At 37.9% G+C, this 18,174-nt stretch overlaps 1 protein-coding gene across 2 annotated transcripts; it reads left to right on the forward strand.

Moving 5' to 3' along the window:
• The first annotated feature begins 2,034 nt into the window (after positions 1–2,034).
• Positions 2,035–16,209, forward strand: atp2a1l (ATPase sarcoplasmic/endoplasmic reticulum Ca2+ transporting 1, like). Of its 2 annotated transcripts, XM_079851718.1 has the most exons (24): positions 2,035–2,479; positions 3,585–3,602; positions 3,734–3,816; positions 5,397–5,501; positions 5,642–5,780; positions 6,430–6,510; positions 6,944–7,029; positions 7,355–7,652; positions 7,863–8,029; positions 9,253–9,341; positions 9,445–9,547; positions 9,641–9,772; positions 9,867–9,983; positions 10,261–10,479; positions 10,951–11,062; positions 11,175–11,398; positions 11,501–11,721; positions 13,068–13,270; positions 13,362–13,447; positions 13,551–13,684; positions 14,245–14,362; positions 14,448–14,565; positions 14,927–14,969; positions 15,878–16,209. In XM_079851718.1, exons 1-23 carry the CDS (start codon positions 2,362–2,364, stop codon positions 14,929–14,931), a joined length of 2,976 nt encoding a protein of 991 aa, XP_079707844.1. In that variant the 5' UTR covers positions 2,035–2,361; the 3' UTR covers positions 14,932–14,969; positions 15,878–16,209. The 2 variants fall into 2 exon arrangements, with proteins under 2 accessions (XP_079707844.1, XP_079707843.1); XM_079851717.1 differs by lacking the exon at positions 14,927–14,969 and having other exon boundaries at positions 2,200–2,479.
• Positions 16,210–18,174: the final 1,965 nt, after the last annotated feature.

The raw sequence follows: 18,174 nt of genomic DNA on the forward strand, positions 1-18,174 counted from the left end.
TTGCTTTGGGGTAGGAACGCGAAACGAGTTTTCCCGACAACGCCTTATCTGTATAGTGGTAGAGGGATCCTCCATAGGGAGAGACTAGTTGGCACTTCAGCACTGCGTTGTCATCGGTCCAGGCGAAGGTCCTTCGTCAGATCTGGATACGGCCTGGATCCGGCAGGCTGCAGGAAAACCTCGGGATAAACACAGACACTAAAATTAGCGTAGATGCCATTCTTCTCATGATGTAACGAGTACATCAGGATTTATGGGAAGTGTTCCCGGTTCCGGCTGACCTAATCTTAAACCAGCACATGTCAAGGCCCGTCTTAAGTTTGCCAATGACCATTTGGATGATCCAGAGGAGTCATGGGAGAAAGTCATGTGATCAGATGAGACGAAAATAGAACTTTTTGGTCATAATTCCACTAAACGTGTTTGGAGGAAGAAGAATGATGAGTACCATCCCAAGAACACCATCCCTACTGTGAAGCATGGGGGTGGTAGCATCATGCTTTGGGGGTGTTTTTCTGCACATGGGACAGGGCGACTGCACTGTATTAAGGAGAGGATGACCGGGGCCATGTATTGCGAGATTTTGGGGAACAACCTCCTTCCCTCAGTTAGTGGGTCGAGGCTGGGTCTTCCAACATGACAATGACCCGAAGCACACAGCCAGGATAACCAAGGAGTGGCTCTGTAAGAAGCATATCAAGGTTCTGGCGTGGCCTAGCCAGTCTCCAGACCTAAACCCAATAGAGAATCTTTGGAGGGAGCTCAAACTCCGTGTTTTTCAGCGACAGCCCAGAAACCTGACTGATCTAGAGAAGATCTGTGTGGAGGAGTGGGCCAAAATCCCTCCTGCAGTGTGTGCAAACCTGGTGAAAAACTACAGGAAACGATTGACCTCTGTAATTGCAAACAAAGGCTACTGTACCAAATATTAACATTGATTTTCTCAGGTGTTCAAATACTTATTTGCAGCTGTATCATACAAATAAATAGTTAAAAAATCATACATTGTTATGTCTCTCACAGTGGACATGCACCTACGATGACAATTTCAGACCCCTCCATGATTTCTAAGTGGGAGAACTTGCAAAATAGCAGGGTGTTCAAATACTTATTTTCCTCACTGTATGTGTTTCAATCAGAAATTAACAAGGCGGGGGCATCACACCAAACAAATTCTTATGAGTCTGTTGAAAATTGTATTGATTGACCAATGTGACAGGGGCCCCACTTCTACTGAGGTTCTCATTAATTTCAGTGATGCCCCTCTTGACCGGGTCTGAAAACAATTCTGTAGAAGATACTGTGCTTACTAAATTAGAGACCTTTGAGAACTTTCAACCTCTAAATTATTTAATTTTCATCCTTTGAAAAAAACAAACAAGGACTATCCTTTTTATGAGTATAAAATGAAGTGCAGCCAACCATACCATGACCAACCCAATCTCGTGAGAAAAGGTGGTGATTTCGTATGAATGATGTATACGATGTAATTCAAAAAGTAAGAACAAAGGTCCACCCCTAAACCTAATTGTCTCTGGGGTCTATGTGGGGTCAATGCAGATACAAAAATAGTTAATAATTGCCATGAGAGTGATGGAAATGACATACATATGATTAAGAGAGTGTGTTTATGTTAAGTCATGAACACTTGGCTAAATACCTGTTGATGCACTGCTTGATTTTAGTTTCGAATTGGATCTTAATGCTGAGATAGATCTAAAAAGGATCATAGGAAATGATGGTGTTCTTGTTCATGCCAAATCAATGTGTGTTCATTGTGACACTCTCTTATTTAAGCCTCCCATGTTACAACACTCCTCTAATGCTTGTACCAAATTAACCCTCCAGCACTCCTCTAACAACCCCCTCCTATCAGAGGCCATTTGGCCCATCACTCACTCTAACTCTCTCACCTTCTCCACTCTCCTTATTCCACTGACCATGCATGTTCCAAAAACAGATCAACTTTTCATTTCAGTGCTACCCCCTACATATGCTAACCCCTCATGCTCCTTGCCCACCAAATAACCCCCCACATCTTCAAGTCTGAGACGCTGAAGACGTTCAACCCCTAGTCTATAACTCAGTCCTGCAAAGCCATACGCAACTGACTGGAATTTTGGGGTGTGGCGATGGGCAACTTTGACCAATAGGGCAGCTGGCAGCAGTATAAAACAGTGCACATGTGTGAATTTAATCGCTCTTTCTGTCAGTCCATCACTCCTGTACGGAGGGGGTCCAAGTAACGGGGGGCAGATTTTGTAGTACAGCGAGTAAAAAGAGCAATAAAGACTAAAAAGCACGGATAGACCTGTTTAACTAAGCTTTTGCTATTCGTAAAGATCCTTCACCCCTGACAGGATGGAGGACGCCTACGCCAAGTCCACGGCTGAATGTCTGGCCTACTTTGCGGTTAATGAGACCACCGGGCTTACCCCTGATCAGGTCAAGAGGAACCTGGATAAGTTCGGCTTCAATGGTGAGATCAATGAAATGTCTTGAAGATGCATGCAGGGTTTAATACAAAGACAACCAAACACTCTAAATGATGGAAGCATTTATTTTTAGGAAGGCACACAGATAGACACATACAGTTAGTACAACAGAGCTTTTGGGTTAAATTTTTAAATAGTGAAAAAACAAATTGTATATACAATTGCATAGATCTTAGATAATCTTGATAATGGATGGTTTAGTATATTCTGAAATGTTCAGACTCTTCAGTAGCATTTAAAGGAACACAAACAGGTTGTGGCACAGAAACTGAGAAGCTGGGATTGAAAATAGACTTTGGCAGAAGAGGAGAAGGGAAGAAAGACAGGTGATGGCACAACGGCCTTGCTTGGATATTTGAGAGGTCTTATTAGATTAGCAGTATTTCAGGCAGATGGGGGAAGGGAAGTTGGCCTGAGAGATCAGATATGTTACTGGTATTACAAAGTCATGACTGAAAAACATAACCACTTGTACAGAGAGGCCCTAGCATGCACAAGCACTTTTTACATTTCAAATATAATGATTCCAAGTGTTGGAAAGCAGGTTTCACATTACTGTTCAGGGGTGTATTTCTATTTAGGCTGTTATTATAATAATAATAATTATTATTATTATTAGTAGTAGTAGTAGTAGTAATAAATAATATTATTATTGTTGATATTTGCATATAATTAAAACTTTTTAATTTAAGCTTTAGTGGGGATTTATATGTTCATTATTTAAACATTCAAATATTTCTCATATATGTATTCAAATATATTTGAATACACATGAATACTGAAGCTGGGACTGAATGTCAGCATTGCTTTCAAACTGTTCACATTTTGAAAGTTGAAATATGTGTTTATTTCATGTCCAAAAGCTGTTCCAGTGTGAACATACTAATACTTGTATGTCGTCTGCAAAATGATTGAAATGCCTCAGGTTCCTTTTTTATAATAATTTTCAAATGAAATCAATTAGAAATGGTTATGCCATTATAGCTCTTCTGGGATACAGTGAAAGATTGGCCAGAGTAAATGTTGTCTTGATTTCTGGTCAATTATTTATTTATTTTTTCTTTCTTCTCTGTCTACTTTGTTTCTCAGAGCTGCCAGCTGAGGAGGGTATGTACAAACATATTGATAATAAAGTAACAACATTAGAAATTAACTAAGTTCATATTAACTAGTCATCAATAGAATCTCAAAATCGTGTAACGACTGTAACGACTGAACTATATTTCTGTTCCTTTTAGGAAAATCCATCTGGGAGTTGATCGTTGAGCAGTTTGAAGATCTGTTGGTCAGAATTTTGCTGCTTGCTGCCTGCATCTCTTTCGTAAGTTACTTAAAAGTGAATAATTCAAAAAAGACTGCAAATAAATCCACAGAGCCAACAATCTCACCACATCTCACCAACAAAAAAAATAATTATTACCATATATTAGTATGGTAATCTGTGTGATCTGTGGTAATCTGACCAAAGTGTCTCTTTGGTCCCAAAAAATATTTTAGGAATGTATATATTGAGCAGAAAGAGAACATTACACACACACAAAAAAGGTTGGATATGACTGATATATATATATTTAGAACAAAATAGTTATTTAAGTCAAGACCCAACAAAAACATTAATGAGTATGGTGTCATAGTGATGTACATACAAAACATATCAAACACTTTGTTTCATGGGATTTAACCAGATCTGTCAGTATATAGATACAGCATGACACACACTTTTAAACATACTCTTTCAATTTGAGTGGTGTGTCGTGTAAACAGCTGTTGTAACATAGTGTAGGTTGCCTTACTGCACTTAATGCTGTAACATACACCACGGCCATTTATGGTGTTATGCAACAAGGTACACTTGGTAGTTTGCCCTTTTATTTAGCACAAAGGTTATTTGTAAAGGTCTACATAGTAGTGTGAACAGTAAAGCATCAGCCTTAAGATATGATAGCAGTATTACATATTGCAATGTAGCATCAAATAGTTTCCTATTGAGTTGATTGATCTTAATTTATTGTGTCAGGAAGCCATACGGGTGATGTTATTTATCCCATAGTTTTCTAAGCAGGAAAGACTGGATGTTTGTAAGTTTCAGCGGTTATTAGGAGGTTAAAGGTGAACATGGGGGGTATTAATGTCCAACCCCCACCACACTGCGCCTCAACCAGCTGTTCGAATGGCCTTAGAAGGAAAATATTGAGGTGCTCAGAAGATGTGTGAGAGGGCGAAGGGGTTTATTTTAAGCAGGACTCAAGTTGAAGACAGAAACTCTATCCTTTGAAAAGGTCAGGAGAGATGCATGAGAGAAAGTAAAGGGAGAGGAGATATAACTGCAGGCCTGTTAAGCAACCTTACCAATAGCATCATGATGTAAGAATAGTATTTCCCGTATTCATAAATAATATTTAGGATTGGCCTAGTGAGCCTCTAAGCCTTCCACTGGTCAATAAATCAAGAGTTTATACAAAGGTGGGAAATGTCTTTTTTATTTTCTCTGAAACCTTCATATTAATGGAGTAATTGCCTAGAAATTGTAGCCAACTACATTTTGACACCAGATTTTACTCCAGATTACTGTCTTCCTTCCCATAGAAAACCCTATCGAGTATGACACAATACTTTGAAAAACTACATTAGTCAAGTGCATTCTGAAAATATTTGAATTAAAAGTTATTTCAATATATTCCATTGATGATATAATAATCTTATTAGAGTTCTAACTATATAAAATTATTTTATATATATATATATATATATATATATATATATATATATATATATATATATACACATGAATATCAAGATATTCAGTAGATACCACCAAGATGTGCAGTCTTAACACTATCTGCTGTAAGAGAGCAATATGTATCTTGTGTCTCTTATGTCTGTATTTGTGTGTTTTTTTAGGTACTGGCCTGGTTTGAGGAGGGTGAAGAGACCGTGACTGCCTTTGTTGAGCCTTTTGTCATTTTGCTTATTCTCATTGCCAATGCCATTGTCGGTGTATGGCAGGTAATTCACCAAATGCACACAGTTACTTAATCACAGAAGCAGATATAAGTAGATTATTGATTTCACAAAGTAAATGAAGTGAATGCATAACACATATGCATCTGTATGCTCACCAAGCAAATGTATTGTCTGTCATACAGGAGCGTAATGCTGAGAGTGCCATTGAGGCTCTGAAGGAGTATGAACCTGAGATCGGTAAGGTCTACCGCACGGACAGAAAGAGCGTCCAGAGGATCAAGGCCAGAGAGATTGTCCCTGGTGATATTGTGGAGGTGTCTGGTATGACTCCTTTATGTCATTCAATCTTTAGTTTGGAATATACTGTGCACAGTTTGCATATTTTCTGAATGTATAGAATACCCTGTTGACCCATTATCCAGTATCTGTATTACACCAAAAGGATTTGAAATTATTATTTTGAGTGTTGAGGTATATGCAGAAGTGATACAGCCAGGCCAGATGAGATTGATGCTGTCAGTCTATCTTGGGTCCTGAAGGAAAAGTTTAATGGTAGAAAGGTACTACTGTAAAATTATGCTCAATCTTGGATATAAATTTTATTACCTGGTTTGCACACTACAAACCCTGCAAAGCAAGTTTGATTAACAGAAGCAACAAGGTGTGAAATAGTATATGGCTACATAGTGTGTGGTAAAGAACTACTCACAGTATTACATTTATAGTTTGAGGTAGCATGTCTAGGTCATTATGATATAATTGACAAATCATGTGGCATTACTGCCACTGGCACAGAGCCTACATACACTATAATCTTTGTGATCCATGGCTATATATTCACATCATATATGTTTAGTAATTTCAAGTATCCTGTAGGTCAGATTTTTGGTTCAGGCTCTTTTTGTTGCAGCACTGGTCATGAATCACCACGATTTTCCACACTGAATACTCTCTCTTTCCTCTTCCCTAGTCGGTGATAAAGTTCCTGCTGACATCAGGCTTACTTCTATCCGATCCACCACCCTTCGGGTTGACCAGTCCATCCTTACTGGTTAGTGCTGGTGTGATTGTGAAATTTAGCCCACTGGTGTCAAAATTGTCAGAACATTAAAACTACATAACCACTACAAACATGACAAGTGGTTTCTTTTGAATGGAAAATAATTTGTAAAGCAGCTGTAGGCTACTTTAGAAGCAGCTGTGCTGCTCTGCATCCCTCTGTTTTCCAGTGTATCGAGAACAAAAATGTTCTCACGTCTGTAGTTACATTGAGATCATTATATGTGAACCTTCTCTCAGGGCTCCCTCAACACAGCAGGACAATTGGTGACCAAAACTCTGCTGTAACTCAAATATTCTTCATAGGAAGATGATCCCCATGATTACGTAGCTTTTTTGGGATAAACCTTTGGGAAGTTTGTAATTTTGAGGTTATATTTTATTGTATTTGTATGTAAATGTAATGTGGTTATCTTTTTGCACAGGTGAGTCTGTCAGTGTGATCAAGCACACCGATGTTGTCCCCGACCTTAGAGCCGTCAATCAGGACAAAAAGAACATGCTTTTCTCTGTGAGTTTTCATCGATACAATCCTCCAACTATACAGATTAGATTTCTACCTCTCCAATTAGCTACATTCCTCCATACACACAAGGTTCTTGAACAAAGTTCCTCTCAATTATAACCCTAACCTTAACCCAACCTGGTGACCGTGATTTCGCCCAGTAGGATGTGCTTTTGGAAGGTTAAGTAGATAAGAAAGTTGTTCAAACCCCAACACACCAGCCTAATTTCAATATCTTAATAATCAAAAGAAACATTGTTCCAAGAACAAGAATTTGATTCAGGAAAAAATACTATTTGGGTAAATCATTAGTTTCCTCTCCCACCTATAGGGCACAAACATTGCTGCTGGCAAGGCTATTGGAGTCGCTGTCGCTACTGGTGTAGCCACTGAGATTGGTAAAATCCGTGACCAGATGGCTGCCACAGAGCAGGAGAAGACCCCTCTGCAGCAGAAACTGGATGAGTTTGGTGAGCAGCTCTCTAAGGTTATCTCTCTGATCTGCGTTGCTGTCTGGATGATCAACATCGGTCACTTCAATGACCCCGTCCATGGTGGATCCTGGATTCGTGGTGCTGTCTACTACTTCAAGATCGCTGTTGCTCTGGCTGTGGCTGCAATCCCTGAGGGTGAGCATGATAACACTTGCAACACATATCTCAAAGTTTTTTTTTTTTCCTAAGGTTTATTAAGTAATACCCACTATGCCCACAAGTGGGCTAAAACCTTGTCCTTTAGTCTATACTTTACATGAAGCATAGTTACTATCTAAATCTATCAAGAGTATCAATATTATTGACAGACATTAATCCATCCATAAACTCCTATCCTCTTGTCAGGTTTGCCTGCTGTCATCACCACCTGCCTGGCTCTTGGTACCAGACGTATGGCCAAGAAAAACGCCATTGTCCGTTCACTGCCCTCTGTGGAGACCCTGGGCTGTACCTCTGTCATCTGCTCTGACAAGACTGGCACCCTGACCACCAATCAGATGTGTGTGACCAAAGTAGGTGTTGCATGTACACGCATCCACTAAGAAATAATGAAGCTATTGCTAATACTGATATACTGTAGTCTTAAAGGTGAAGTGTGTAACTTTTCCAGTGTTGAAAAACAAAATCTTGTCACAGTTTAAAGGTAGGGTAGGCAATTTCGGAGCGCCTAACAATATCGAGCTAGCTTTGAAAGCATAAGGTCCCACCCTCCCTTCAGTACGCTGTCCAAAGCCACGCATCCTCTAAAACACATGAACGCAAAACGCACACACAGCTGTAGCAGAGTCTGCAAAGTGTCACGGGAGACAGCATTAAACTACCTCACGTCTCAAATCACATAACATTACAATGATAATGAACATAAACAACTCAAAGAGCACTGACCTGTACCACCTGACTGCTGCACATTCATTTCGGGATTGATAGTGTTGCCATTGAAACACATTCTGAGAATGTGAACAGCTCCCAGTAGAATGTCACGGGTTGCCATCTCTTAATTTACGGTAGTAATGGCATGAACGCAGCATAAGCTTGTTGTTTGGTACAGCAGGAACTGTAAAAGGCGGCTGCTGTTAGTTTGTGTTACTCTGTGGCTGTCTCTGTCTACAACCATAGCATGAAACACGCTGATGATGTGTAATGTCTGAGCAAACAGGGTGCACAGCGGAATGCAAATACATACATTGACAGGCAGGCAGGACATTGTATAGAACGAACATTTTATGGTCCTACGCCTTCCACAGAAGATATATATTTATAGAAATATATTTAGACCATTTTACTAAATGATTGCTTACAGGATATGATGAGACTTTCAACCAGCATAACAAAAAATGTTTCTGGAAAAAATCATATACCTTGCCTTTAATCTGTCATTAGTAGGCTAACTTCCACAATTCACTTTCAAAACATAGCTAAGATAACATTTACACATTTAAGCAGTCTGATTTGCCAACCAAGTGTTAAGAGTTTGTGGATGGTATTCCTATATTTTGAGCAATGGAAAAAGAAATAGGTGTGTTTGGAAATAGGACCTAGACACCTAGAAATATGTGTGTTTGGAAACCTTTTTCTAAAGCACATTATTTTTGCATTTTCATTGGTGTTGCAATTGGTGCAGAAATTACACACTTAACTTTTGAACATAAAGTATAAGTCTTCACATGTATACATTTTATATTAATATGGACATATTATTACTTTCAGACTAAGATGAAATTGTTTATCATTACAGATGTTCATCATTGATAGAATTGAGGGTGATCACGTTGATCTTAACTGCTTTGATATCTCTGGCTCCAAGTACACACCCGAGGGTGAGGTGTAAGTACACAATTTAAAACTTCCCCTAAAATGCTCCTTTTTATTATCAGGCTATCAACAAGTTGAAGTCATAAATGTAATATGAGTGGCATCTTGTTCTCAGCACAAAAGGGGGTGCTCGTGTTGACTGCAGTCAGATTGACGGTTTAGTTGAGTTGGCCACCATTTGTGCCCTGTGTAACGATTCCTCCCTTGACTACAATGAGGTGAGAGACACTTACTCTTTTATACTTCATTCCTCCATTCTCTTATTTATTTTTGTCCCAAAAAAAACCCTGTAATCTTCCTTTGTGTTACAGTCCAAGAAGATCTTTGAGAAGGTCGGTGAGGCCACTGAAACTGCTTTGTGCTGCTTGGTTGAGAAGATGAATGTTTTCAAGTCCAGCGTCAACAACCTGTCCAAGGTTGAGAGAGCAAATGCTTGCTGTAGTGTAAGTAGAGGTGTACCTTCCTAAAACATCAGTAATGTAGCTTGGAGCTGATTGTTATGTAACTCAAATCTGTTTCCATTTTCATCTTGTGCAGATTATTAAGCAGCTAATGAAGAAGAACTTCACTCTGGAGTTCTCCCGTGACAGGAAATCTATGTCTGTGTACTGTACACCTACCAAGGGTGATGCGGGTGCCAAAATGTTTGTGAAGGTATGCTATTTCACCATCATGTGTCTGTCTCAAAAAAATGTCTTGGTTTCTTGGAAGTTCCTTGCAAATACCATGGTATATGATATGGTACAGTGGTGTATATAAATGAAAGTACCATGTTATTGCTAATCCAGTACAACACTGTACCACAGTACCATCAGGGTTTTTTTTTGTTTTTTTTAAGGATTTTAAAAAGTAAATTGTCACAAAAATCATAAATATTGATGGTGATCTTCTCCTAATAATAGACACATCTTCTGAATCCTCTTTTTTTTAGGGTGCTCCAGAGGGTGTGATTGACAGGTGTGCCTATGTACGTGTTGGTGCTACTCGCGTACCCCTGACTGGAAGTGTAAAGGAGAAGATCTTGGCTACCATCAAGGAATGGGGTACTGGCCGTGACACTCTGCGTTGCCTGGCACTGGCCACCAGGGACACTCCCCTGAAAGTCGAGGAAATGGTCCTTGAGGATTCTACTAAATTTGCGGACTATGAGGTGAACATCAAAACTAGCTAAGAAGGCTGCCAACCTATGGCCAAAAAGGTTACTTTTTAGGAAAATAAAAAAACAATTTTTTTAAAATAATTGAACAGCATGTCATCAGTTTGTATTGTGGCTTTAAATATGGACAGATACTTGAATGTGTCATTATAATATTAACTTTTTTCCAAAATCAAGCTCACACAGAGCTCAATTTGTTTCAATGAGGTTTTGCCTAAAGTTTGAGAATCCAATGGAGTTACAAATTTAGTCACAACCTTTGATTGGTTAAATATTTGTAAAACTCAGATACAAATGTAAAAGGTGACCGACAGCACTGATTTATGAAAAATGGGAATGGCGATATGCTCCAGCTATGGTGGTCTAGCAAGAATGATGTATGAGGGTTAAATGAACAGGCTAAGCTACATAAAATCTTTGACTTTACAAATCTTAGACTTGCTACATCTTCTGTGTCTTGTTCAGACTGACTTGACCTTCGTTGGCTGTGTTGGTATGCTGGATCCCCCCCGTAAAGAGGTTTCTAGCTCCATTCTACTGTGTAGGGCTGCTGGCATTCGTGTTATCATGATCACTGGTATGTTTTTTTTATCCATCCTCTCATCAATCATCTCTTTCAATCTTTCTGCAACACCTGACCTGTCCTCCAAATAACAAAAAAAAAATCATAAAAAAACGTTAACCCTCAGGTGACAACAAGGGCACCGCTGTGGCCATCTGCCGTCGCATTGGCATCTTTACAGAGGATGAGGATGTAACTGACAAGGCTTACACTGGCCGTGAGTTTGATGACCTGCCCCGTTCTGAGCAAAGTGAGGCTGTCCGTAGGGCATGCTGCTTTGCCCGTGTTGAGCCCGCCCACAAGTCTAAGATTGTTGAGTTCCTGCAGGGTTATGATGAGATTACTGCTATGGTGAGACATACGTACACTTGCACTTTACAAGCCAACATCCACAACACTATATCACATGAGACATGCCTTTAAGATGATACAGTAATGTTATCTTTGCTCTAGACTGGTGATGGTGTCAACGATGCCCCTGCCTTGAAGAAGGCAGAAATTGGCATTGCCATGGGCTCTGGCACTGCCGTTGCCAAGTCAGCCTCTGAGATGGTCCTCGCCGATGACAACTTCTCTTCTATTGTGGCAGCTGTTGAGGAAGGCAGAGCTATTTACAACAACATGAAGCAGTTCATCCGTTACCTGATTTCTTCCAATGTTGGAGAGGTCGTCTGGTAAGAATTCATGGCCTTTTTTAAAACTATGTCTAATGTTATCATGTATGCTCACACGCAGAGGTTGATTTGAGTACTTTACTACTATACTTGAGTATTATTTTGGGGAATCGGTTTTACTTTGAGTTCTGTTAAAACATACTTGTACTTAGTTACATTTACATAGTAAAAATTAATACTTTTTAATCCATTACAAGTTGATGCAGACTTAAAAGTACAAAGTACATGTCACATGACTTAAATCATTTTGCAATTAAAGAGAAGGGTGAAAGACGAGGGTAAGTGATAACAGAATGTTCATTTTTGGGTGAACCATCCCTTCCAGACACAAACGTTGAACTAGAATAATTGGAGTTTTATAATAACCATTGCTGTAGATGGATGAACTTGAGTCAAGTGTGAACACAGCTTACGATTAGTTGATTATTATTCTAAAACTCACAATATTTAAATGTCAAACTACTGTAAAATAATCAGAATAATGAGAAAATTGTAATTTTTGACAAATTTCTTTACAAAGTTTTTGCATCAAAATGACTAAAATGCCTAAATCTCTTATGCCTCTTGTTTTCAAAAGTCAGTTTAAAAACACTACACATTTTCAACTTTGAAATCCTCAAGGACAATAAAATCTGGAAACTTTATTTACTTTCACTCTTTTTCTTTTTTTTTTGTGGGTAGGTACATTTAATTGAGTAAAAAAATGTATATAGTCCCTAGTGAAAAAAATCTATTTGAAATAAAAATAATGATGCTAAGTATACAACAAATAAATTTACATTTTTAACTGCTTAATATATATACTATGCAAATATACTTTTTGTATACTTTATTGGTATACTTAAAGTCTGCTAAATTGGAACAACTCATTTTGTATTTAATGTACTTTAGTTATCCAGAAATAGTGCTGAGGTCCAACTAAAGATATACTTAAGTATATTTGATTGTGCTAAAGTCGAACTATTGCAGGTATTCTTTAGGTACACTTTAAATATTTTGCATTTAAAGTTGGATATTATACAGAGATCATACTATCCATATAGGCTACTAATAGTGATATTAAAGACATTTTAGGCTTAATATTAAGAAATGTGTATTGTGCAATAAAGAAGTACTCCAAATACAGTTTAATTATAATATTTATATCAGTAAGTCTCAAGCGATATGTCAGTAAATATGTTAATGGATTATGTTAATGGATAACCTAGTATGAAATAAATGTATTTTAAATACATTTTGGTGTAGGTTTTCTTTTCACTAGGGGTATATGTACTTTAACTTAAGCACAATTTCTCTGCACTTTTTACACCCCTTCTCACATGTGACATTCTTCTCGTTTCTTTTAGTATTTTCCTGACTGCTGCTCTTGGTCTGCCTGAGGCTCTGATCCCAGTCCAACTGCTTTGGGTGAACTTGGTGACTGATGGACTGCCCGCCACTGCCCTGGGCTTCAACCCCCCTGATCTTGAGATCATGGGCAAGCCTCCCCGCTCTCCCAAAGAGGCCCTGATCTCTGGCTGGCTGTTCTTCAGATACATGGCCATTGGTGGTTGGTATCCTTGTTATTTCTGTGGAATATCTACTTACTCATATTTTCGGTGAGAGTTTTGGTGTTACTCTAATGACTTGACTGTCCTCAGGATATGTGGGTGCTGCCACCGTGGGTGCTGCCGCCCACTGGTTTCTGTATGATGATGAGGGTCCTCATATCACCTACTACCAGCTGGTGAGCAATATCTCCATCATATAATTATTATTTTAATCTAACAAGGAAAGAAAGCTTCTTTATCATATTTGTTCATGTCTGCTAATTTCTCTTCCTGCTGTAGTCTCACTTCATGCAGTGCCACGAGGAGAATGAGGACTTCGTTGGCATTGACTGTGAGGTGTTTGAGGCTGCTGCACCCATGACCATGGCTCTGTCTGTCCTGGTCACAATTGAGATGCTCAACGCCCTCAACAGGTTACATCTTCACTGCAGTTTTTGTCTAATGCAGTAGATTTTCAGTATTTAACTAAGTATATGTACAGTGTAATTTCAATTTCCCTTGCTCTGTCCAGCATCTTGAATTAATTAATCTTTTCGCAGAGCAAGGATTTTATTTCTGTCAAAAATTGCCATCATTTCCTCACCCTTCAGTTGTTCCAAACCTGTATGAATATATTTTTTTCTGATGAACACAAAAGAAGATATTTTGAAGAATATGACTAACTAAACAGTTTCTGGTCCCCATTAACTTCCATTGTACAGAAAAAAAAATACTATGGAAGTTAATGGTGCCCCACAGCTGTTTGGTTACCGACATTCTTCAAAATATGTTCAGCAGAAGACACAAATTCATGCAGGTTAGGAACAACTTGAGGGTGAGTAAATGATGACAGAATTGAACTATGATAGAATTGAACCATCCCTTTATTGGAACCTAAGATGCATTACAATGCTGTCAGGTTTTGGAACAAAGCTAATGTTACCCTGACATTGATGGTGGTAATAAGTATTCCTCTCTGTGTCTTTCTCATTAGTTTGTCTGAGAATCAGTCCCTTCTGCGCATGCCCCCATGGAGTAATGGCTGGCTGATTTCTGCCATGACCCTCTCCATGTCCCTCCACTTCATGATCCTCTATGTGGACCCCCTGCCTGTACGTCTCTCACCTTTATTTTGTCCTGTTCATTATATTTGACTATATCTCTACACTGGCCACAACCTTCCTATTCCTATTACAGATGGTTTTCAAGTTGACTCATTTGAACGTGGGACAGTGGATGGTGGTACTGAAGCTTTCTTTCCCTGTTATCCTCATTGATGAGGTGTTGAAGTTCGTCGCCCGTAACTACGTAGAGGGTGAGTTCTCAAACAAATGTAAATATGCATGTTCACATAATTATAAAATAACATGCATTTAAGTAAACATATTTTAAATGTAAAATTACATTCACTCTCATACTCTATTCAAACTTACAATCTTATACTGTTTATTCTGACTTTTTTCTGAATGAAACTTAATGATTTACTCCTTTAACTTAACTTTAATCGGAATTTTCTTTGTCAATTTATTATATATTAATTGCACAATCTTTTTTCTCTATACAACTTGGTTGCACTAAAAAGCTAATTTTTGATCCCACACTCATCGTTCTTCTATGCTTTATCTTATCTCTCACAGTCTAATTTATTTCCCACTAACCATACTATTCATTTCTAGCCTAAACAGTCCCACCTCACAGTTTTCAAGTAACAGAAGCAAGGTATCCAATACCCCTCTCGTAACTGTTGTACCTGTCTTTATATATGTTTGCGTCTCTATACTTGTGCATGTTTAATGTGTGGGTTGGTGTTGCTTTGAGAGAACGTGGTCTTAAATTGGTCTGTAATTAATCAGGCATGGAGTACCTGTGAAATGCATGCTGAACTTTTCATTTGTCTTCCTCAGTGGGAAGGGTTTCATCTAGTTCAAAGGTTGCACCAACCTGTGATTGCATTGTCAGCTCAATATAAAAACATCTGCATCTTGAAATTGATTGATTTTTACTAAAAGTTATATTTTACATCAAATACACTATAAACTAACTTGCATAAAATATAAACTAACTACTAGTTAAATGGCATGTTACACAGTGGATATGCAATGTGCATTTTGTCAACCCTAAAGATAACCCTAAAATCTGATTAACTGAGAGGAATGTTGTTCCAGGACCATTAAGGATGATCCAGGAATGTCCTATTTGGGTAAATCATGTTCTAAGAACATGTTTGGTTGTGTAAATCATGTTGAACTCAAATATTATATTTGTAATATGTTTCAAGATACAGTGTTGTGAATTAATACATTCATTTATAGTACAATAATATGTATTGTAGTAATGTAAGGGAATGTGGCTGTTGAGTCCAATAAAAAGGTAACTGGGATTTGTTTAAGATAAAAGTTTTTTTTAAGCATGTGTTAAATTGTTTTTGTATTGTTTGCAATGTGAATATGAGGCTTTGTGATATATTGCAATATATGTTGTAGTGATGTATGTATTTCGATACATATTGTATCGTGAGGTAGTGAACGATACCCATAACAGAGGCTCACAATGACATTTAGTGCTGCTTAATATTTGCTCAGTATTGACCTTCTGTTTATTAAAACTCCTCTTTTTGTGATTCCTAGGTAAATGTGAGATGTAAAGACAAAGATGTGGGAGTGAAAGAAACGGAAGATGAAGAAGAGAATAGGAAGAGAATGAATGAGGAAAAATGGGATTACATTATTTACATCTATTGAGACAGAAGCTGTCATGAGCCCATCCACAGAATGGAGAATACAAAATTATTGGAATATATATATATATTAAAAAAAAACACAGAAAAAATAAACAATACTAAGTTTAGGAACAGAGATTAATATATAGGTCAGCCCTTACAAATTAGTGTTTGAATGATGAATTGTTTTATTCTTAAAATGACTAATAAGTGTATTAAACATTTTTTGTTAAAATTGTATACCAATTTACAGCCTTTTATTTCGTTTAATTCGATCTCTACATATACCTTCACATTTTGTTTTAATTCCATTCCTTTATTTACCTTCAAGAGGCATCTTCCCCAATAAAGTCATGAACGTGCCAATTATTTGTTAATTAATGATAATTATTATCATTCATTATTTTTCTCAGCTTTGAATAAACACATAAACATGGTGATATGAATGATGTGCATTGAAGACACAATGGATGCACACATCTACATAAATTGTTGAAGCAAAGTTGTTGTGTTTAAAAAACAAATCAGGTCTTGAGGGGGACACATGGTTACACGTTGTTTGTCACTGCAATGACAATCAGTTGTCCATCCGTCTCCCTGTAGCACGGTCTTAGGTTTCTTTGCATTACAGACATTGCAGTTTATAGGGATGCACCGATGTATCGGTCAAAACAATCGGTATCGTCTGATAAAATAAATTATTTTCAGTATTGTTTAAAAACAGGCCGATTATATCCTGTCAATCAAAAGGGGCGGGAAAATATGTCAGACTGCAACACATACTGTGTGAGAAGAAAACGTCTTGTGTTAAATTTAGGGAAAGCTAATGCGACAATAACGTATTAAGTTTAAAAAAACAGTGACGTTAAAGCAGACTTTATTTTGACCCTATGAATCCCCGTAGTTCAAGCCAGGGTTGCCAGGTCCACAGTTTTTCATTACACCAAACATTATTTGTAGCTCCCCTTCCATCCAATAATTGCAAAGAGGGCTGCCTCTCCGACTAGAATGTCCAACAAAACGTCTGAGGACAATATGTTTTCCGGTTTTTGATTATTCAGACGTTTTGTTGGACATTCAGGTGTGAGGAATGATTTAGTCCAGCAGGTGGCAGTTATGTATTGTATAAAATTAAGTGCATTTGCTAAGAAAGGAGAGTTGTAATTTGTATGCTGTGTGTTCCACGTGGAATAAAGACAGTAGCACCTCACTGCAGTACACGAGATCCAGGGGGCGGAGTTGGATCCAGATATAAGGGGTGGAGATTGGTAGGTTTAGGGGTGGGTTTAGGGATCAGGGTGTGGAGATGGAAAAATGTGATGCTCACTGTTTGTCAAAGAAGAATGAGACATATGAACGATATGTATTCAGATCGCGAATGCAGCATGAAGGAGAGGCTTTTGATTGCTTTCTTAAAGACCTCAAGATAAAGGCAAAAACGTAAAAAAATAATTGAGAGATTCATTGATTCGAGATCAGATTGTTTTTGTATATGAGAAGAAACTGAGAGAAAGATTGTTACGAGAATCAGAACTCATCTTGGATTATGCTGTCATATTGTGCCAATCCAGTGAATTAGCGAGACCACTTTACACAAATTTGCTTTTCAAAAGACTTTAAGAGTGAAAATAAAGTGCATGTAGTGGAGGATGCAGATGACAGTGACACCTTGAATGATTAATTTTATGTGCAGATGGTTTCCGAAGAGTATACAAATCAGGATGATGCAAAATGGGTATCCACTGAGAATTCAGTTAAGTCTTCCAAGTGGATTCTTCCTCTTGTGGCTAATGGGACAATAGTGCCTTTTAAATTAAACAATGGTGCAAAAGTTAATTGAATTAACATCAGAGACGGGAAAGCATTAAAAGAATGATCTCTAATTCAAAAACGTACAGTTCCCCTCAAAGCCTACAATGGACAATCAATTGAAACACAAGGAATAGGCTATGTAAATTAAAAATACAAGTAAAAGGAAAGACACAACATTTGATGTTTGTTGTAGTTCCCAATAGCCATGAATCTCTTCTAGGAGATAGAGCTTGTGAAGACCTTCAGTTGGTTAAAATAGTGTATCAAGTCAACATGGAAAGTCTTGTAGACTGTCTGTGACAATGTTACTGACATTGTGAAACAATTTCCATATGTTTTTGAAGGTCAAGGCACATTGCCATTTACCTATAAATATAATTGAAAGATGATGCT

Source organism: Squalius cephalus, assembly GCF_949319135.1.
Source record: "Squalius cephalus genome assembly, chromosome: 19".
Lineage (NCBI taxonomy): Eukaryota > Metazoa > Chordata > Actinopteri > Cypriniformes > Leuciscidae > Squalius > Squalius cephalus.